The following is a 22,515-nucleotide window of genomic DNA, read 5'->3' as shown; positions in this document are numbered from 1 at the left end:
CCCCCAAACGGCAACTCTTTCGTCTGTCTTGACAATCGGTCTCAAGAACATCTGAAGACTTGCAGGAACAAGTGTCAGCTGACTATCGATGTCAGTCATACTGTGTGTGGTGGGGTATGACTTTGGACCTAAATCAATCAAGGCAATATCATTGGATATGAACTTGAGTGCCGTCTTTATGATCTGAGTCTTCTCATCTCCATGGTCAAGATTAGCATGATGCTCTCGCAGAATATTGTCGGTGCCATCTTTGAGACAGAGTACATCTGCCCTTCTTTCCTGTGTTGTGAAATACAAGGTGTCTTCGTATTTCTCTAGAAGTTTCATCTTTAGCCAATGCTTTGAATAAGAAAGGCTCTTCTCTGGTGACTGATCAAACTCCTGCAGCTTTTCATGGACTTGGTCCATGTTCATTACCCCATGCTCTAATTCTGAGTCTAACCATTCGCAGAATTCAATAAAAACTGCCTCTCGCTCCTCATCAATACTCCTCTGTCCTCTCTTCCTTTTTCCTTCCTCATCAGTCTTGGACAAACTGTCACCTCTCGCAAACATAAGTTTGCATCGCAAATGGTACAGTGTTTCTTCTGCTACCAAGTCGTTGATCCCTTCCAGGCGTCCAGTGACTTCAGTGCCCCAGTCATCCCCGCGACTCCGTGCTGTCTTCAGCAAGCTTGCCTTCAGTGTATCTGCAGTCAAATTATCTGGCACTCTGTATTTCTTTCTAGCTTGTGCTGGATTATTTTTGTAGAGCTGGGCTGGTTGGTTGCAAAGAATGCATACATCCTTATACAGGAGGTCAACTGACTGTGATCTTCTAGAACTGCAGCCAGTTGATGAACTGAACTCACAAGTAGTGCGTCTTCTCTTCAACTTTGATGACTTTCTCTGCCTTTGATGCTTGAGCTGACTTATTGGTGGTTGCAACAAAGTTGTTGTACAGATCATTTTTACACTTCTGGTGGTACCTCAGTTTTCCTTCCTTTTGAGCCTCCTTCATACGTTCCACAACAGTAACATTTTCGACAGTTTCTGCTTGTTTCAATAAAGTTGAGTATCCCTTTGGAGTTGCCTGTATGAGCCTTTCAGCTGGTGTATCCGAGCGTGCACAGATGAAGCAATTGAGCACAGGTGGAGTAACGTCTTCATCCATATTGCTAGACTCCATGTCCTGCAAAGTAGAAAATGAGATATATTTAGAAATTATTTTTCCACAAAGGAGTGTCTGTGGTGAAATATAAATGTTAACAATCAACTCAGAATCATGAAAAACCCTTATTTGACCCCTCATAAGTTACTTAAGGGCCGATTTTAAAAAATAAAAATTATCGAAAATAATTTTTCGGTACCCGAATTCAACAGCTTTTTTTCTGGGTTTCCCACGGGAGTTGAACTTCAACATTTTAACACATGTTATTACACACCTTTACAAACATATTGGTGAAGAAATTTTTTGGTAACAATTTAGTTAACAGATTTTCATGTTTCCCTTACTACATAAGTCAATGGTAACAGAGGGGGAAATTGCCTCCGAAGAACAGCATGTTGGCTAATCGATGTCCTGCCTCCAAAGTACCAGGATGGTGGTTTGTGGTTAATGTGTGGACAATCTCCTTTTGTGTGCAGCATAAGGACTCATGGTCACATCATTGACTGGGGGTGTGGCTGTGCTGCTGATGCAGTGCCCCCTTTAGGTTAGGATAGGAATTTTTTAATTTGTTTATGGTGCCGGCAATGGCTTGCCTACTCTTCGCGAGAGACACAGTGGGGTCTTTAGCTGTTTGAGAGCTGAATTTTTCCAGTATGCAAAACAAAAATGTGGCTTTTTTTTTCAGGCAAACTGAATAAAACGTCTGTGTTGTTTATAAAGCAACCATAGGAATAAACAATACGTGTTGTTGAACAATTACATGGGCCACGGTCGTGGCCAATAGCACATTCCAGTGAGGTCACGATCCTGGCCAACAGCACTCTAAACAGATAATGTCCACCAACTAATGCCGGCAGGTGGGTCACCCCGTTTAACTTCCATCCAAGGGACGGCACACACGTTGATGAATCACTGCATGTAAAACACCAGGATGGTAGTTAACATAAGCTCGCGAAGCGAAAAACAGGGTTAGGCATTCGGTTACGTACGTGTGATGTGTCTGCATTTTTAAAATTCATTTTCTCGGCAACCGTTCGTCCGATTGACACGAAATTTTACCATAGGAGCGCCTCTGCCTTTTTCATTTTTATACTCATTATTATGACGTCATAGGTCACGTGGTACAGACGCCATGTTGGAAAAACTTTACACCTCGATATCTCCCAAACCGCTCAATGGAAAAAGTTGAAACAAGGCTCATTGTCAAGTACTCCCCATGGGGAATAAGATATGTTAATGTTGATGATGATGTCATTGGTGCCTTCATTATGACGTCATAATTCGACAAGTACAATGCTTGATCTGATCAGTATGAAAAAAAAAAATTCTCTGCAACCGTAAGTCTGATGGACACAAAATTTGTACCATAGGAGCGCCTCTGCCTTTTTCATTTTTATACTCATTATTATGACGTCATAGGTCACATGGTACAGACGCCATGTTGGAAAAACTTTACACCTCGATATCTCCCAAACCGCTCAATGGAAAAAGTTGAAACAAGGCTCATTGTCAAGTACTCCCCATGGGGAATAAGATATGTTAATGTTGATGATGATGTCATGGTGCCTTCATTATGACGTCATAATTCGACAAGTACAATGCTTGATCTGATCAGTATGAAAAAAAATTTTTCTCTGCAACCGTAAGTCTGATGGACACAAAATTTGTACCACATGAGCAGCTCCTCCTGTAGAATATTTTAATGATAATTATGACGTCATAGGTCACGTGGTACAGGCGTCATCTTGGAAAAATCGAAAAACGTTGCACCTGCATATCTCTGAAACCACTCCATGGAAAAAAATTTAAACATGGCTCATTGTGTTACGTGGTCCCCTCGGTGAATACCTGGTCTCGGTGACCCCCGGACCGTGAGAGGAACTTCGCCAGAAAGCTGTATTATATATGCGCTTTCGCCACGCAATCCATATGAATTTCACCCAAGAGACAACTGACGTTCAAGGATATATTTCAATGGTAATGACACCATACAATTTCAATGACACAACCACGGAGATTTTCCCCGAGCAATCAACCATACACAACCATCAACAATTCCCAATTCACAAGCACTTCCCTATGAGTAAGATGGCCATCTTATATACGTGTGTCCCGGTGAGTACTCACGACACCCTTTTGGTCTCGGTCCCGCACAATGTCTCTGGGCCCCTCCTGACCAAGATGATAGTCGGCGTCGCCGCACTCGGGCGGTTGAACGAACCCCGGGTGGACGTGTTTCCACCGGGCAGGTATCGTACCCAGCACCCCGGCTACAGCCCCTCACGGCCACGCGAAGCGGGGACGGGAAAGCAAGCCAAAAGCCCCACGCCGCTTGCCAGGCGTGTTAGGCCCCAACGGGCGACCCGTACGCGTCTTTTTAGACGGTGTCGCGCACGGCGCCAAACGCTGGGTCGGTGCACGGCCACACGACAGTTTGCCGTCCACCGGGCAGGTATCCGTCCCGGTAACTCCTCTCGCCAGACAGGCTCGGGAACGCCGCTTTTCCACACGGCTCAATCAATCCCACCTTTCGTCGGTGCGGGGCGAGGAAGAAGAATACTCGTCCTTTTTTCCTCGTGTCTTTTCCTCTTCCGTTTCCGGTCACTTCCGTTTCCGGCCACTTGTTCAGAAGGGCTCCTGACCCTCAAATCACAACAACCCAATCACAACAACCCTCAACTCAAAAACAAAACAAAAAAAAACAACATTTCCTTCTCTGTTCTCATTCGTTTATTCATTCTTATTCGTTCGTTCATTCGTTCGTTCTTCGACCACGTGTTTCTCCCCCATTTCCCCAGATAGTTTTCACTCATTAACCTTCAATGTTTACACTTTCCCCTGAAGTTATGTATTCCGTCATATTTTATAACACCTTTTTCTTGTTCTTCTTTAAAAGGCTGCTTTCGACTTGCTCACCAAATCAATTCATCCCAAAAAAAATATCCATCTATAGTGCCTTTTTTCTACATTCCCTAAACTCTCCTGCACTCCATCCTCCATCCAGCGTCCTTAAACGTATTTTTAACTCGAAGGTCACAAGAAACTCATTTTGCAATAAATGTTCGTTTCCCATAAATCGTACACTTTCAAAAATCCAATCTCACCCCTCCCCTCCAAATCTTCCCCATAACCCCTCCCCTCCAAATCTTCCCCATCACCCCTCCCCTCCAAATCTTCCCCATCACCCATCCCTTTCAAATCTCCCCCCTTGCCCCCTCCCTCCTAAACTACCCCCTCACCCCTCCCCGCCAAGACGCCCCCTCGCCCCTCCCCTCCTAGACTCCTGCCTCACCCCTCCCCTCCAAATCTCCCCCATATCCCATCCCTTTCAAATCCCTCCCCTTGTCCCTTCCCTCCCAAACTCCCCCCTCACCCCTCCCCTTCAAATCTCCCCACCCTCATTGCTTCTCAATTTCCCCCCTCTCACTCCCCCTCCTCAAAGCGTCCTCCCCGCTTCTTCCCCCTTCAAACTCTCACCTCCATCTCCCCCAATCTTCTGCCTCGCTCTTCCCCCTCCTCAAATAACACCTCATTGTGGCTCACCCAATCACCATCAAACCTTTTGTCCGCCCCATCCTTCCCTTTCTCCGAGCTATTCTGAAATCTCTGACACACCTTCAACAGCTCTCCCTACCTCTTCCACCTCTTCCACATCTTACCCTACCCCTCCTCCCCCCTGTTCTGTATCTGATGCTCCCCCTTCCTCTTCATTAACGGTATGGACCTCAAACATCCGGGGCCTTCGTTCAAACTTAACTGATCTCTCCATACAGGTTGCTTCTGTCAAACCAGACGTGATCTGCTTAACAGAAACTTTCCTCCTTTATGATGTCTCTGATTCCATAGTATCTCTCCCGGGCTACTCCCTCCTCCGGTATGATAGACCTGAGCCTCGTCCTGGAGGCGGGGTTGCTATCTTTATCAAAAACTCTCTTCCTCACTCGCCCTGCACTGCACTCTCTCCACCTCACCCCCAGGAATACCTCTGGCTACGGCTTCCCCTTCGCTCCCACCTCTTGTTCATATGTGTGTTGTACCGTCCACCAAACAGTGATGACTCCATCTACATCTCGCTGTCTGATGATATGGACCAACTTCTATCTACTCATCCCAACTCTCTCTTCCTCATATGTGGTGATTTCAACTGTCATCATGCCAGTTGGCTGGGTGTGGGTACCTCTCTCACCAGCCATGGCTCCTCAGCAAAGGACTTCTGCGACTCACTGGGACTGACACAATCTGTCAATTTCCCGACCCGGATCTCAGTCAACGGAACATCTTCTCTTCTGGACTTGGTTATGACTAACTTCCCTGAAAATGTCTGCTGCTCTTCTTCTGCTCCGATCGGATCATCTGATCATGTCCTTGTTAAAGTGGACATCTCTCTGACCATCCTCAGGGAGCCTGCTCAGCGTCGACGAGTCTGGCATTTCACTCAGGCCAACTGGCACGGTCTTCAAGCAGCCATCAATCATCTGGACTGGTCTCCCATCTCTACCACCTCTGACATCAACTCATCCTGGGAATTCTTCCAAAGTAAATTGCTCTCTCTCATGCACAGATTTATCCCATCTCGTCTTCAGTTGTCATACCCTTCCTCCCGTCCATGGTACACGGAATCTTGTGGTGAGGCTGTTGCCCAGAAACAACTTGCCTTCGTCTCCTGGAAAGCAAATCCAACGGAAGGAAATCTCATTTCCTTTCACAAAGCCCGAAACAAGTGTGTGTCCACCCTCAGGAGAGCCAGGAAACAATATCTCTCCGTTCTCAAGACCGAACTCTCTTATCTGTCTCCCTCTTCCAAATCCTGGTGGCGTCTGGTCAAATCCGTTTCTGGTGTTTGTTCCCCCTCCATCCCCTCCCTTACCTCAAACGGCTACACAGCTGACTCCGCACGTGAAAAAGCTGAATGCCTCAACTCTGTGTTTGCCTCTAAATCTTGTGTCCCAAACCCATCCCTCTCTGTACCCACCATACCCAGTCGTACCCTGCTGCTTCTGGACTCCGTGTCCTTTCCTCCTGACAAGGTGGAAAAGTTTCTGTCAACCCTCGACTCTGATTCTGCAACTGGACCCGACGGCATCAGCCCACGGGTCCTAAAATCCTGCTCTGCTGCTCTATCTCACCCTCTCTCTGTTCTCTTCACCCTCTCTTTTGCTCAAGGTCAACTGCCATCTGCTTGGAAATCAGCCAACATCACCGCTTTGCACAAAAAAGGTGCAAAAACAGATCCTAGCAACTACAGACCAATCAGCCTTCTCCCAATTATCAGCAAAGTCATGGAATCCATCATTGCTTCTGATATGAAATCTTTCCTCTTCTCCAATGGCTTGATCTCTGATCATCAATTTGGTTTCAGACCAGGTCACTCTACTCTGGACATGCTGCTTCTGCTGTCTCAACAATGGATGGAGGTCCTCAATGCCAAACAGGAAATTAGAGCTGTCTCCCTCGACATATCACGTGCCTTCGACACGGTCTGGCACCCCGCTCTGCTCACCAAACTCTCCTCCTTTGGTATCCATGGAAATCTCCACGCATGGCTGGCGGACTTCCTCTCTAGTCGTCGTCAACGTGTGGCCCTGAATGGGTTTCTCTCATCTCCTCTTCCTGTTCAGGCTGGAGTTCCCCAAGGCAGTGTTCTGGGCCCCGTGCTTTTTCTGGTCTTCATCAATGATCTCTCTGACTCTCTCGAAAATCCTCTCTATCTCTTTGCTGATGACTCCACTCTCTGCCGCTCCATTCCTCTTCCCTCAGATCGGCAGTCTGCTGCCTCCTCACTCTCTGAAGACCTGGACAAAATCACAGACTGGTCAAACAAGTGGAACATGTCTTTCAATCCTGACAAATCTCACACTCTTACTATGTCTCTCCGAAAAGATCGACTGGACAACCCTCCCATCTACTTTCTCAACAATCCTCTCCAAGAAGTTCTGTCGCTCAAGATTTTGGGTCTCACTATCTGCCATGATCTTTCTTGGGAAAACCACATTTCCAAGCTGGCCTCCAAAGCCAGTCGCCGACTGGGCATCCTCCGTCGTGCGAAGTCCTTCCTCGGCACACCTGAGCTCCTCACCACATACAAGGCTTTCATCCGCAGCTCAATGGAATACTGTTCTCCCCTATGGGCCGGTGCTCCTGCCTCACACCTAGCTCAGCTTCACGCTGTTGAAACCAAAGCTTTCAGAATTATTGGAATCTCCCGCGATGAAGCTATCTCTGAGGGCCTTTCACTCACTCACCGCAGGCAGGTAGGTGGTCTTTCTGTCTTCTACCGACTCCTCTCCGGCCTTGCACCCCCAGCTCTCTCTGTGCTCTGTCCCCCAAATATTCCTACAGGTCGCACAAGATCTGCCAGCAACCCTCTGATGGTTAAACTGCCGAAATCTCGGCTCTCCGCTCTCCTTCACTCTTTCATTCCTCTTTTCTCCCACCTCTGGAACAAACTCCCTCACTCCCTTCAATCCCACTCCTCCCTCCAGGTCTTTAAAACAGCTGTTCACCACCATCTCTTATCTTCCCCCATCCAAAACCTTGATCTTTTCTACCCCCGCTAATTCACCCCAGATCCACCTTGTTTGAAATTCCAACTTCTTTCCTGGAAGTCCTGGCAGTGTCCATATGTTTTATACCTCTCCCACTGCCCCCTTCCCACGCCCCCCCCCCCCCAAAGCCCTCACCCTCTCTCAGATCTCTCGATGTCTCCATGTCTCTCGGTCCCTGCTCTCAAATGTTGTGTTTGTGTCCTTCCCCCTCTCTCCCCATCTTGTCTACCGCTCCCTATGTTATGTTTTATGTGTCGGTTTGTCTTTCTGTGTGATTAATGTTCGCTCTTTCACGAGCCTCGATCTTGTATACAAAAAAAAAAAAAAAAAAAAAAAAAAAAAAAAAATACTACACACGGATAAGCAAAGACCTGAATGGTAATCCACATACATTCACATAAATATGTAACACTCCCCCCCTTCAAGAAAGAAAGTTTGAACCCAGCGAAAACTTTCTTTGCCGGCCAATTTGGAGAAACAAACCAGATAACTCAACCCCCCCACATTATCAGTTGCCCCCGGGCACAGTTATCACTTAAAAATAAAGCAACCAAAATTTCACCACAACCCCTCCAGATTACTCACTCTGGACTAAGCACCAGCAACGACATTGTCCCTGCCAAATCAAACTCCATCTCATGACCCTCTGACTTTGACCGCCAGTTTCTTGTGAATGAAGGTTAAGGGGTTGATCAAAGATCCAAAGTTAAGCCACTCGATAGCACTTTTTCCGGGAGGCCAAGCCGAGTATTCACTACATGGATGCCTTTAGGAATGTGGAGTTCACGGTTAGTCCGTGCAGGAAAGTTCTCTACATGGGCGCCTTGAGGAACGTGGAGTTCACGGTTAGTCCGTGCATGAAAGTTCACTACATGGACGCCTTTAGGAACGGCGTTCACGGTTAATCCGTGTAGGAATCTTGGCTCGGCGGCTCCGCCGCATTCAGTGCTTCAACTTCTCAGAACTTCCCTAATAATTAGGGTGGGACCACTTGTCCCTGTAGTCCCATGAATAGCGGTCTCCTTCTCGGCCACTACTTTGCCAATCCTTCCTTTGGGAGCGGCCGTAACTCCGGGAGCCTACATAATAATATTGATTGCGGCCACCACCAAAACTACCGCCCAGTTGTTCTCTCCTGTAGACCTCTCGACGCCTACGAAATGCCTTCCCTACTGTTATGGTCCGACCCTCCAAATCCTTGCCATTCCAATTCTTCTCTGCCTCTCTGGCGTCTTTTGTGCTGGCAAACGTGACAAAGCCGAACCCTCTTGACTGTTGCGTTTCCCAGTCTCTTACCAACCGCACTTCCACCAGCGGCCCATATCTGTTGAAGACAGAGGTCAGAACTTCTTCCTCTGTTTTGAAGTTCAGTCCCCCTACAAATAACTTGGCACTTTTGTCGCCATCCCGAGCTGGTGTGGCGTTATTTTCCCTGCTGGGCTCTTTACCAACCCTCAGGTTACCATAAATTTGACCCCCGGCCAAATCATTCCCGATAACCACAGATACACCCTCTACAGGAAGCGTGGCTTGTAAACCGACGGTGACCGGTCCTGACACCAAATCGGACTCCAAATGGATGACATGAAGGGGAGCACTAACACCGCCCCCGATCCCCTGTAAACGAACACTATCCCCCGTTGCCGTCTCCTCGGACCATGGCAAAATGCCTTCAAGCATTAAAGATTGATGTGCCCCTGTGTCCCTCAATATCCTAACCGGTTTCCGGTTAGTCGAGGCTCCATCCCGTGACACAAACCCCTCTGAAATAAATGGTTGGTAACCCTTTTGATGGCGATTTCTCACAATGGCCATTGCGTTTGGAGTCGTAGTAGTCGGACTCCGCTCTGGGTCTTCGCTTTTCATGCGGTAACAACTGGACATCAAGTGTCCAGGTTTCTTGCAAAAAGCGCAAGTAGGCCCGGAGGAAAAACTCGTGGTCTGCCTCGGGCCCCCCGAACTATAAGTTTGTCTTGGGCCCGCATCCCTCTGATTTCGAACAGGTGGGGTATCATAGTTGTCCCCATAATCATCTCGAGGCCGCCGCCATGTATGGTCGTTCTCCGCACCGGGTGTTCCATAACTCCCCTGCTGAAGTCTAGGCGAGGAGTTAGGTTTGTGGACCCCTATTCGGTGGGTTAAGGCATAATCATCTGCCATGGTGGCTGCGTCCCACAACTTAGGTACTTTCTTTTCCTGCAGGTACACTTTGATGTCCTCGTGGACACACTGCTGGAATTCCTCCACCAGGATCAAGTCCCGCAATGTCTCGAAGTCTTTCCCGACTCCTTTTGACTCACACCACCGATCAAACATGTTTTCTTTCACTCTGGCAAACTCCACATGGGTCTCACTCTCCCTCTTCCTGGCATTCCTGAATTTTTGCCTGTAAGCTTCCGGAACCAACTCATAGGCCTTGAGGATGTGCTTCTTCAGTACCTCATAATCTGCACATTGGTCCATTGGTAGCGCCGAATAAATTTCCTGAGCTTTCCCCACCAGCACACTTTGCACGAGTATGGTCCAGGCCTCCTCCGGCCAGTTTAATTGTCGAGCCACTTTCTCAAAGTGTGGGAAAAATTTCGCGACTTCCTTTTCACTGAACGGTGGAACCAGCCTCACATGTCTGCCCACATCCCAGGTTTTCTGGTTAGGTGTCGACCCCGTCAGCAAGGGTGGTGCCTCTCCCCGTTCTCTCATTAACTCCAGCTCCTTGAATTTGATTTCTTGCTGAAGCTCCATGTCACGTTCCTTTAATTCCCTTTCCGCTTTTCTCTCCTCTGCTTCGAGGTCCCTTGCAGCTCTCCTCTCCTCTGCTTTTCTCCCTTCTAACCTTTCCTGGAGTTCTCGTTCCACTCTCCTTTCCTCTGCTTCTGCTTTCCTTTCTTCTTCTTTTAACCTTTCCTGGAGTTCTCGTTCCACTCTCCTTTCCTCTGCTTGTTTCTCTTCTCTCCTCGCTTCTGCTTTCCTTTCTTCTTCTTTTAACCTTTCCTGGAGTTCTCGTTCCACTCTCCTTTCCTCCGCTTGCTTCTCTTCTCTCCTCTCTTCTGCTTTCCTTTCTTCTTCTGCTCTTTCCTTTTCTGCTTTCCTTTCTTCTTCTTTAATCCGTTCCTGGCTCCGTAATTGCAACTCCAGTTTCCGGAGCTCAACATCTTCTGGTTCTTCGGGTAGCCACTCCCAGGCTAACTCGTCCCATGTTCCTAATCCCACCATAGATTGTATCACCGTGGCCTGCAACTCTGCCTTCCTCAAATTAGTTCGGACCTCCAAGTTAAAATGTTTGGCCAATTTCAAGAGGTCCGACTTTAGCAACGCTCGGAACTGTGCCTCACTCGAGGTTACCCCAAAGTTCTGTGCCACAAACGCCATGGTGCCTATCGTTAACACCTGTTAACCTTCCCCCAAGACTTTACCCCAATTTCTCAATTTTTTTTTACCAATTAATAATTAATTAATAAATTTTAATTAATAAAAATATTATTATTTTATTATTTTATTCAATTTTAAATCCCGGACGTAGACCCAATTGCGAAACCGCAAATCGTAATTTGGACGAGCCCCCAATTCTGTTACGTGGTCCCCTCGGTGAATACCTGGTCTCGGTGACTCCCGGACCGTGAGAGGAACTTCGCCAGAAAGCTGTATTATATATGCGCTTTCGCCACGCAATCCATATGAATTTCACCCAAGAGACAACTGATGTTCAAGGATATATTTCAATGGTAATGATACCATACAATTTCAATGACACAACCACGGAGATTTTCCCCGAGCAATCAACCATACACAACCATCAACAATTCCCAATTCACAAGCACTTCCCTATGAGTAAGATGGCCATCTTATATACGTGTGTCCCGGTGAGTACTCACGACACCCTTTTGGTCTCGGTCCCGCACAATGTCTCTGGGCCCCTCCTGACCAAGATGATAGTCGGCGTCGCCGCACTCGGGCGGTTGAACGAACCCCGGGTGGACGTGTTTCCACCGGGCAGGTATCGTACCCGGCACCCCGGCTACAGCCCCTCGCGGCCACGCGAAGCGGGGACGGGAAAGCAAGCCAAAAGCCCCACGCCGCTTGCCAGGCGTGTTAGGCCCCAACGGGCGACCCGTACGCGTCTTTTTAGACGGTGTCGCGCACGGCGCCAAACGCTGGGTCGGTGCACGGCCACACGACAGTTTGCCGTCCACCGGGCAGGTATCCGTCCCGGTAACTCCTCTCGCCAGACAGGCTCGGGAACGCCGCTTTTCCACACGGCTCAATCAATCCCACCTTTCGTCGGTGCGGGGCGAGGAAGAAGAATACTCGTCCTTTTTTCCTCGTGTCTTTTCCTCTTCCGTTTCCGGTCACTTCCGTTTCCGGCCACTTGTTCAGAAGGGCTCCTGACCCTCCAATCACAACAACCCTTAATATACTACACACGGATAAGCAAAGACCTGAATGGTAATCCACATACATTCACATAAATATGTAACAATTGTAAGAACTTTCCGTGGGGAATAAGATATGTGTCATCGGTACCTTAATTAGGACGTCATCATTCGACAAGTACAACGCTTGATTCGATCAGCATGAATTTTTTTTTGCTCTGCAATTTTTGGGCTGATTGACAATTTTCACCGTAGGAGCACCTCCTTCTGTAGAATATTTTAATGACAATTATGATGTAATATGTCACGTGGTGCAGGCACCATCTTGGAAAAACTGAAAAAAGGTTACACCTCTATATCTCCAAAACCACTCCATGGAAAAAATTGAAACGTGGCTCATTGTAAAGAACTCCGCATTGGGAATAGGTGTTAACGATGACGTCATTGGTGTCGTAATTATGACGTCATAATTTGACAGAGACAACTTAGTCTGATCAGTTTGAAATTTATTGAGCGTGATCTATGCAACAATTATATTAGAAAATATAAATTGCAATCGCTCGTGTGGTCTGGCAGCCATATTGGATCAAAGAAAAAAATGTTCAAAAACAGAAGAGTTGGCTCGCACCAAGTTGACTGCACAGGGTAAGTATTCTCTGAATATCATCGAGTTTATAGTTGGTTCAGGATTCAAACTCGGGTGAGAGGGCTAAGCTTAGAGGTGAGTGTGTGCTTCTCTTGGCCATCCTGATAAAATTGAACCCACACAAAACAGCTCAAAGGAAAGTTCGTACTTCAAAGCACGTTTGAGTGCGTCGGTGACCGATTCTTTCTTCGCCTTCTCGATGGCCTGGGCTTTGGATCGAAGACCTTCGCTCACACCATACCCAACATCTTCATGGAACGCACCATTCTGCAATCGCGCACACCAGTTCAAATCCTCACAGCTGATCATGATGCATGTGTGGTCCTCATGATTCACGTACATAAAGCTTTTTGCCACATTTGCATACCTAATAAACAGATGGCCCATTTGAGTTCCTCCATTTTAAAATTTTGTCATGACCACTGTTGCAAATAATGTCATTTCTCATTCTGTTCCAAATAAATCAAAAGGTTTTAAGTTCAAGGGGTACCCAGAGGGGGTAACAACCATAAAGCAGCCAAAATCTTAAATGGCACAACCATGCATCACCTTGATCTCTGCTTTGACAAAGGCTGTCACTCCAATGCTGAATCTGCCATCAACCTCATCAATAAAGTCTGCAAAAGGATAAAGTGTGACGAACTGTCCGCATTCAGCTTTTTGATTATGGAAAACCGATGGCAACGTCAAAAGGTCTCTTTACCGATGTTCTGGTAGGTGACCGAATGGGACCAGCCATCAAACCCAAATATCTCGTTGGCCAACGTCACAAGCCTGTGACCCTCGAGATAACTGAGCTGCAAATCACATCCGCACATTAGGACGAGGGGTCCATAGGAGAGCAAAAGAGAACTAAAAGCAAGACTCCCAATACCAGGACGAGACCTTCTGGCCGCCCGCGCCTGGACGTTGGGTGATGAACTCTGGTCCCAAGCGCTGGCGCAATGCATGATGGGTGCTCGTGAACTCTTGGGTCTTGTACTCACTCTGCACGGAGAACACACGTGGGATTAACCAAACGTACGTAATAAATAGATGGCCCTTACTCCGTTTATGATGTACTCTGACCCATTCCCCTCCCCTCATCACCTTGGTATTCTCCGTACACCGTTTATCCCCCAGTCCAACCCCCTCACAAATACATGGATGCAGAGTATTATAAACACATATGGCTCATCTATCTATTACGTACGCAAATTATAATTTTGATTTCTCCCCTTTTTGCCAGTTCATTTATACCTCCTCTCCCCACTCCTTCATTTATAGCCGATGACCTTTAACCTCGGAGCGATAAAGCAGTACCTATTTACCTTTCCGAAGCACCTTTTCCACTCTTTGATTTTGTTTTCCCCCTCTGCAGAAACCATCGCTCTGCAGGACACGTACGTGTGCGGACGCGCACACGTCCAAAAGGTGACGATTCGAGAAAGTCAGCAAGAAAGCTCACTATGGCCTCCTGGTGTTACATACGCACGTGTGGTCCACGTACAAGCGGGGTATGACGGACGGCTTGTGTGTACGAACCGTACACGGAATAAATAAACAGCAACTGGAGCGCACCAGGGCCCGTTAGCGCCGTGACGTCATCGCGCGTTTGGCGGGAAGCGGTCTCCATCGCGATTCACCGTCGGATAAGGAGGTTGGTGCGAGCGTTACTCTGAATCTCTGGTATTGTTTTGTTCACATGAAGAAACTCAAAAAAAGAGCTTGCGTGACTGAATATTGACCTAAAATACCTCGTTGTGTGTAACGTAGTTTATAAATTACTGATACTTAACTTAACCCGTCGTCAGGAACCATGAAACCCCCGGATTGTTAATAATTCTGATTTGAACCCGTAATATGGCGCAACAATCCCTAATATTAAATTAATTGCATCGTTGTGGAGGACCCTCGATTTAAACAAAGAAATAATTGCAGATTTCCACTTTGACAAACCTTGTGTTCCTCCTAATGGATACTCATGCTTGGTACGTAGCTAATGTGGCCAAGAAAACGAAACTCCGTATCGTTAACCAAATCTGCAGTAGACAGAGTGGGTTTAACGGGTAGTCCAGAATCCTAGAGAAATTTTGGCCCATGGAACGACAGGATCATAATGACTCGAGCAGGTCATTGGCTTTCATGGAGCGAGTGGCCATGTTTGCCTGGTTGATGGCGATTGCCATGTAGTTCCATTGAGAAGGTCATAACAAAAGGGGAAGGCTGATGGAACAGCGTGGTTCAGTGTAGAGTGTTCAGTTACGAAGTAGGTGATAGTTACAAAGTTAGTTACGAAGCAGGTACTAGTTACAGAGTCAGTTATGAAGCAGGTGCTAGTTACAAAGTTAGTTACGAAACAGGTGCTAGTTACAAAGTCAGTTATGAAGCAGGTGCTAGTTACAAAGTTAGTTACGAAGCAGGTGCTAGTTACAAAGTTAGTTACGAAGCAGGTGCTAGTTACAAAGTTAGTTACGAAGCAGGTGCTAGTTACAGAGTCAGTTACGAAGCAGGTGCTAGTTACAAAGTCGGTTATGAAGCAGGTGCTAGTTACAAAGTTAGTCACGAAGCAGGAGCTAGTTACAAAGTCGGTTATGAAGCAGGTGCTAGTTACAAAGTTAGTCACGAAGCAGGAGCTAGTTACAAAGTTAACTACAAAGCAGGTGCTAGTTACAAAGTTAGTTACGAAGCAGGTGCTAGTTACAAAGTTAGTTATGAAGCAGGTGCAAGTTACAAAGTTAGTTACGAAGCAGGTGCTAGTTACAAAGTTAGTTACGAAGCAGATGCTAGTTACAAAGTTAGTCACGAAGCAGGAGCTAGTTACAAAGTTAATTACAAAGCAGGTGCTAGTTACAAAGTTAGTTATGAAGCAGGTGCTAATTACAAAGTTAGTTATGAAGCAGGTGCTAGTTACAAAGTTAGTTACAAAGTTAGTTATGAAGCAGGTGCTAGTTACAAAGTTAGTTACAAAGTTAGTTATGAAGCAAGTGCTAGTTATAAAGTTAGTTATGAAGCAGGTGCTAGTTACAAAGTTAGTTACGAAGCAGGTGCTAGTTACAAAGTTAGTTACGAAGCAGGTGCTAGTTACAAAGTTAGTTATGAAGCAGGTGCAAGTTACAAAGTTAGTTACGAAGCAGGTGCTAGTTACAAAGTTAGTTACGAAGCAGGTGCTAGTTACAGAGTCAGTTACGAAGCAGGTGCTAGTTACAAAGTCGGTTATGAAGCAGGTGCTAGTTACAAAGTTAGTCACGAAGCAGGAGCTAGTTACAAAGTCGGTTATGAAGCAGGTGCTAGTTACAAAGTTAGTCACGAAGCAGGAGCTAGTTACAAAGTTAACTACAAAGCAGGTGCTAGTTACAAAGTTAGTTACGAAGCAGGTGCTAGTTACAAAGTTAGTTATGAAGCAGGTGCAAGTTACAAAGTTAGTTACGAAGCAGGTGCTAGTTACAAAGTTAGTTACGAAGCAGATGCTAGTTACAAAGTTAGTCACGAAGCAGGAGCTAGTTACAAAGTTAATTACAAAGCAGGTGCTAGTTACAAAGTTAGTTATGAAGCAGGTGCTAATTACAAAGTTAGTTATGAAGCAGGTGCTAGTTACAAAGTTAGTTACAAAGTTAGTTATGAAGCAGGTGCTAGTTACAAAGTTAGTTACAAAGTTAGTTATGAAGCAAGTGCTAGTTATAAAGTTAGTTATGAAGCAGGTGCTAGTTACAAAGTTAGTTACGAAGCAGGTGCTAGTTACAAAGTTAGTTACGAAGCAGGTGCTAGTTACAAAGTTAGTTATGAAGCAGGTGCAAGTTACAAAGTTAGTTACAAAGTTAGTTACGAAGCAGGTGCTAGTTACAAAGTTAGTTACGAAGCAGGTGCTAGTTACAAAGTTAGTTATGAAGCAGGAGCTAGTTAGAAAGTTAATTACGAAGCAGGTGCTAGTTACAAAGTTAGTTATGAAGCAGGTGCTAGTTACAAAGTTAGTTACGAAGCAGGTGCTAGTTACAAAGTTAGTTACGAAGCAGGTGCTAGTTACAAAGTCGGTTATGAAGCGGGTGCTAGTTACAAAGTTAGTTACGAAGCAGGTGCTAGTTACAAAGTTAGTCACAAAGCAGGAGCTAGTTACAAAGTTAATTACAAAGCAGGTGCTAGTTACAAAGTTAGTTACGAAGCAGGTGCTAGTTACAAAGTAAGTTACGAAGCAGGTGCTAGTTACAAAGTTATTCACGAAGCAGGAGCTAGTTTCAAAGTTAATTACAAAGCAGGTGCTAGTTACAAAGTTAGTTATGAAGCAGGTGCTATTTACAAAGTTAGTTATGAAGCAGGTGCCAATTACAAAGTTAGTTACGAAGCAGGTGCTAGTTACAAAGTTAGTCACGAAGCAGGAGCTAGTTACAAAGTTAATTACAAAGCAGGTGCTAGTTACAAAGTTAGTTACGAAGCAGGTGCTAGTTACAAAGTTAGTTAAGAAGCAGGTGCTAGTTACAAAGTCGGTTATGAAGCAGGTGCTAGTTACAAAGTTAGTTACGAAGCAGGTGCTAGTTACAAAGTTAGTCACGAAGCAGGAGCTAGTTACAAAGTTAATTACAAAGCAGGTGCTAGTTACAAAGTTAGTTACGAAGCAGGTGCTAGTTACAAAGTTAGTTACGAAGCAGGTGCTAGTTACAAAGTCAGTTATGAAGCAGGTGCTAGTTACAAAGTTAGTTATGAAGCAGGAGCTAGTTACAAAGTTAATTACGAAGCAGATGCTAGTTACAAAGTTAGTTATGAAGCAGGTGCTAATTACAAAGTTAGTTATGAAGCAGGTGCTAGTTACAAAGCAGGTGCTAGTTACAAAGTCAGTTATGAAGCAGGTGCTAGTTACAAAGTTAGTTACGAAGCAGGTGCTAGTTACAAAGTTAGTTACGAAGCAGGTGCGAGTTACAAAGTTATTTACGAAGCAGCTGTCTAGGTGCTTGCCAAGCGAGCCGTTCCTTATTAACGATTTCAAAAGGAGTGCTTACTTGAATGCTTGAGCCACTTGGCGAGCGCTCGACAAGAAACTTGGGAAGTGAACACACCCCTGACGTTATTGAGGTCCGAGCCAAGAACTACTGTATATCTACTGTAAGAACTACAGGGTGATTGAAAAGTAACTCCCTATTAGTGGGGGGGCCAATGTAGCAGATTGAAATGCCCGGTGAAATTGCTTGTTAATTTTTGGACACTGGTTGGGCTGTCTTTAGGGATGATATAAGTTCTAGAAAAAATATGTCTCCAATTGTTTCAAGTTCTTTATGGCGGCCATTTTGGATTTTCAAAATGTCGGATGTCGAAAACGTAAAATTCCATTATCTTGGCTTCTAAATGACCTAGAGTTTCGATTCTGGTGTCCAGTTGTACATTTTTGGGGATAGAGAATTGAATGAAACCTTCTTTAATAACCTACAAGGGATAAAAATAGGTTTTTATGGCACAGCCGAACCAGTGTCCAAAATCTAACTTAATGCACATCTATCTTAATTGTTATTTGTATGTTCCAGATTCGTGACCCTGAGCTATGATGGAGCCAAAAAGCAAGAAAACCAAGAAAGAAACTGATTTCACACTTTGCATTCAGTGCCAGGATCCCCAAGGTGCACTAGTGACTGAGCCAGCACTGGGCTCATATGCAAAGTTTCTCCAGTTCATCCAGGAGAGGGCACGATATGGTGATGCCGACTTCAAACAGATCAGCGAACGAATAAGCTGTTTCACTGCCACTGACTTGAGGAACAATAAAGCAAAGTGGCACCGGGCATGTTATGGATCTACATGCAACACTGCTCACCTGGAGCGTGCTAGAGTTCGCCACCAGAAAGCCTGCGAACATGGCGACACCCAGCATCTTCATAAGAGGTGTGGACGTCCTTCTTCTGCACCTGCCGCTGCAAGTACCTCAGGTTCTACGCAAGACGAGACTCTTCGCTTCACACGTTCATCATCAACTCCATTCAACAGAGACCTTTGTTTCTTCTGTCAAGAGGTCACTAAGGAAAGTGTACATGTTGTATGCACGTTCAACGCAGGTAAACAGCTGAAGAAAGCTGTTGAAGAAGGCAGCAACCACAAGTGGAAAGTTCAGCTGAGTGCTGCCATCAGTGCACATGATGCTCATGCGATCGACGTCAAGTATCATCTCCCATGCTGGGTGCAGAATGTCCAACGTGCTCCCAAGAGTGGGACATCAAGTGATGACAAAGAACACATACTGCAAGAAACTAATGTTATCAAAATAGCCGCAGACATTGAGTTTGTCAGCCTTGTTCGCTCTCTACTCCAAGCTGGTGAAATTCTCAACATGTCTGACCTGAAGTCGGTTTACTCCAGGATTCTTGACAATAATGGTGTGCACAATGTCCCATCACCTACTACCCAAGGCATGAAGGAGAAAATGAACTCTCACATTGATGACGTTCACTTCATGAAACCAAAACGTCGAAACGAGTCAGACTGTGTATTCTCCACTGCCGTGCGTGATGCAGCTGTCGAAGATGCAATGACGAAGACAAATGAAAAAAACATCGAACAACTGTTTGAGAGTGCCTCTGTTCTCCGCAGTGCCATTGCTTGTCAGAACAAGCACCCATGGCAATTTGAAGGAGAAATGAACACTGATGATGCTGAAAAGCATGTACCCAAAGTACTCTATGCTTTCCTCCGCTGGCTACTGGAAGGACCAGCCACGAGCATTGAGCCAGAGACTATGCGCTCAGCCACTATTCATCGAGATGTTATAACCATCAGTCAGAACATCATGTACGGCTACAAGTCAAAACGCCAAGTCACGTACAAGCCCAAAGAGCCAGATGCACCATTCCGCCATCGCTTAGAATGGCCACAGCAGCTTGCCGTTGCCATTGTAGTCCATCAGTCCACCAGAAACAAGAAGCTTCTGGATTTCCTGCATGGGTTCGGTCTGTCTGTTGATTATAGTCGGATCTTGCGGTTGGAGACACAGCTGGCCAACTCAGTCATAGAGTCTACGACAGAACAGGGTGTATACTTTCCAAGAACCATGCGCATAGGGACGTTTGTCTTCTTTGCAGTGGACAACAGTGACTTCAATGAAGACACACCTGATGGGAAGCGGACACTCCATGCTACAGCCTGGGCACTCTACCAACGACGGGAACATGCACCCTCCACAGATGAACATAGAACACAGACACTACATGACCGAAAGGCCAGACACCGCTCACTCAAGGTTCTGACTGCTCCAGACTTTGTTCCTTGCCAAGCACCAAACAAACAATCTGCCACAGGTACCACGTATAGCTTCAAGACACGGTCAAACCCAGATGTCACCAAGCCGTACTCTGCGACGGACACAGTGTGGCTACTTTCACGCACAATCATGCGAACAGCTGAAGCTGAGGACGTACAAGACGACATCATCCCACCAGATGACCAGCTGCAAGCTGCAGAACCCCAGCATGCTGACCCTGTTGGGTCACTCGTCCACGATCCAAAACAACCACCTGGCAGTAGGATCAAGCATCACGATATCCCAACTTGGACAGCCTACAACTCACTGCTCTCCTCTTCGAAGCCTCTGACAGAGGTCAACGCCCTGCCATTGGTAGCAGCACCAGCCCATGAATGGCAAACACTGATAACAGTCTTGAAACAGACACAGCAAATCAACTGCATGGTCATGGGTCCCGATAGGAAGACAGTGATCACCTTAGACATGGCCCTGTATGAGCGAGCCAAACAGCTGGAGATGACCAGAGATGACTGCAAAGGCAAGTGGGTACTGCGACTAGGGGAGATGCACACTGTGATGGCTGCACTGAGGGCTGCTGGGAATGCCATAGAGGACAGTGGTCTTGACGAGGCTTGGTCTGAGGCTGATATCTATGGCCCAACAACGACCAGACAAATACTGGAAGCCAAGCACATGAAGAGGGCTTTGGAGGCCCACATCACCACTGTCCAAGCCCTCTTCGACCTCTATGTGGACGAATTCTTCCAAGAGCATCCCCATCTGAGGGGCCCATGTACCCAGTCAGCACAACAGGTTGCCCAGAGCTGTCATCTACACAACCGAGAGGAGATGACAAGCGCGCAGAACAACATGCTAGCTGTCCTCGAGTCAAACGAAGTCCTGGAGGGAATCGATAACATGGGAATGTTATCGATTGTTATCGATCGAATTCCCCATGGGAATCGATAACACTGATGATGAGGAGGATGGAGATCCTTCAATGTAACAATGAACACTGCCAACTAAAAATATTGCACAAAGACATTATAAGTGTACATTTGAACACTAAAGTCCAGCCTTTATGTGATTAAGAAGTGAAAATGATGGAAAAAAATATATATATGTGTTGGCATAAGTGCGTGAAAATCCAAGATGGCTGCCATAAGAACCCTTTTGATCATATGTAGGTGTATAAATGTGTGTTTATTGGATTAAGTATCCGCAAATATGTACATTTGGACACCAAAATTAACACTCTAGGTCATTTAGAAGCCAAGATAATGACAATTTCGGTTTTCAACAAACGCCATTTTGATAATCCAAAATGGCCGCTATTAAGAACTTGAAAAAAATGGAGACATATTTTTTCTACAACTTCTATCATCCCTAAAGACAACCCAACCAGTGTCCACAAATTAACATTTGAATTCAACGGGAAAACATTGGCCCCCCCACTATATTTTAAAATACTTATAATTTATTTCTTAACTATAATTTTTACAAGAAATGGATATAAGAAGAAAGCGTATAGCATGAAGTTTTATTTAAAATTCGATATGGGCACCAAAATTCGCCACCAGCTTCTCAAGCCGCCCGGGAACCGCGTCAACTGATTTCACCAGGAACTCTTGTGGGATGGAAGACATAACTTCTCGTATTCGCCCTTCAAGTTCTTCCAACGTCGTTGGTTTGGTACAGTAGACTTGCTCTTTTACCCAACGCCAAAGACAAAAGTCACATGGTGTTAAGTCAGGGCTCCTGGCTGGCCACTCATACGGACCACGACGACCCATCCATCTCCCAGGGAAGTGGGCATTCAGCCATTCACGAACAATAGCAAAATGTGGAGGAGCGCCATCTTGCATGAAAATCAAATCTTCAACATTCTCCGAAGCACTGATAATTGGCCAGATTTCGTCTTGCAGCATGGTGAGGTACCTTTTGGCATTCATGGTATCGCGAAGAATGAAGGGACCTACAAGCCTTTCCGAAGTCATTCCACACCACACCGTTACCCTGGGCCGATATTGCGTTTTTTCAGAAATAACACGAGGATCTTCTCCTGCCCAGTAATAGCAGTTATGACGGTTCACAAACCCACCGATGTGAAATACCGCTTCATCAGACCAGAGGATATTTTAAAAGAGATCAGACCAATCTTCATACCACTAGCTGGGCACGCTCCTGCAGGGTAAGACGTCCAGCCATGTTTGTAGGGCTTCCGAATTTCAAACAAAAAATAATCTGAAAAAAAACCAACACAGATTAAATTCTCATACATTAAGGAACAAACACTAAAAATTTGAGAAAAATATTACAATAAATAAATAATTTCTAAATATTTTAAAATAGGGAGTTACTTTTCAATCACCCTGTATATACCCCAAAGAGGATAATTCCACAGTAGGAGAGTTGACAAAGGAGTCCTTTCCATTGGGTTGTCACCTGGTCAATTTCCGCAGTCCAGTGGTGTGATAGCCCAGAAAAACTCCAAGTTATCGAGGCTCGTGTAAGAGCTAGCACATAATACACAAAAAACATAAACGGACACATAAAGCAATAAAGGGAGGGGGAGACAAGAGTGGGGGTTAGCCTTGCGGGCCCCATGA

At 45.9% G+C, this 22,515-nt stretch overlaps 2 protein-coding genes across 2 annotated transcripts in view; one reads left to right on the top strand and one right to left on the bottom strand.

Moving 5' to 3' along the window:
- RAD52 (RAD52 DNA repair protein) overlaps positions 1-14,299 on the bottom strand; it is a 30,490-nt gene extending 16,191 nt beyond the window's left edge. Inside the window, exons 1-5 of the mRNA XM_078786641.1 lie at positions 14,022-14,299; positions 13,597-13,698; positions 13,415-13,508; positions 13,261-13,328; positions 12,860-12,978 (exon numbers count right to left, since the gene is read on the bottom strand). Of these exons, the coding sequence (XP_078642767.1) occupies positions 12,860-12,978; positions 13,261-13,328; positions 13,415-13,508; positions 13,597-13,698; positions 14,022-14,078 (440 nt within the window). The 5' untranslated portion in view covers positions 14,079-14,299. The remainder of the gene's footprint in view (positions 1-12,859; positions 12,979-13,260; positions 13,329-13,414; positions 13,509-13,596; positions 13,699-14,021) is intronic.
- Positions 14,072-22,136, top strand: LOC144894268 (uncharacterized). The gene is made up of 2 exons (XM_078786640.1): positions 14,072-14,350; positions 18,201-22,136. The coding sequence occupies exon 2, from the start codon at positions 18,218-18,220 to the stop codon at positions 20,873-20,875; it is 2,658 nt and encodes an 885-aa protein (XP_078642766.1). The 5' UTR covers positions 14,072-14,350; positions 18,201-18,217; the 3' UTR covers positions 20,876-22,136.
- The last annotated feature ends 379 nt before the right edge of the window (positions 22,137-22,515 follow it).

This window comes from Myxine glutinosa, chromosome 11, assembly GCF_964187855.1.
Source record: "Myxine glutinosa chromosome 11, kmMyxGlut1.1, whole genome shotgun sequence".
NCBI classification, from domain to species: domain Eukaryota; kingdom Metazoa; phylum Chordata; class Myxini; order Myxiniformes; family Myxinidae; genus Myxine; species Myxine glutinosa.
The sequence above is the reverse complement of the archived record's forward strand: the minus strand, read 5'-3'. Positions and strand labels throughout refer to the sequence as shown.

What these genes read in the sequence shown, in the direction of transcription:
- LOC144894268 (XM_078786640.1), top strand. Translation starts at nt 18,218, where the DNA reads ATGATGGAGCCAAAAAGCAAGAAAACCAAGAAAGAAACTGATTTCACA.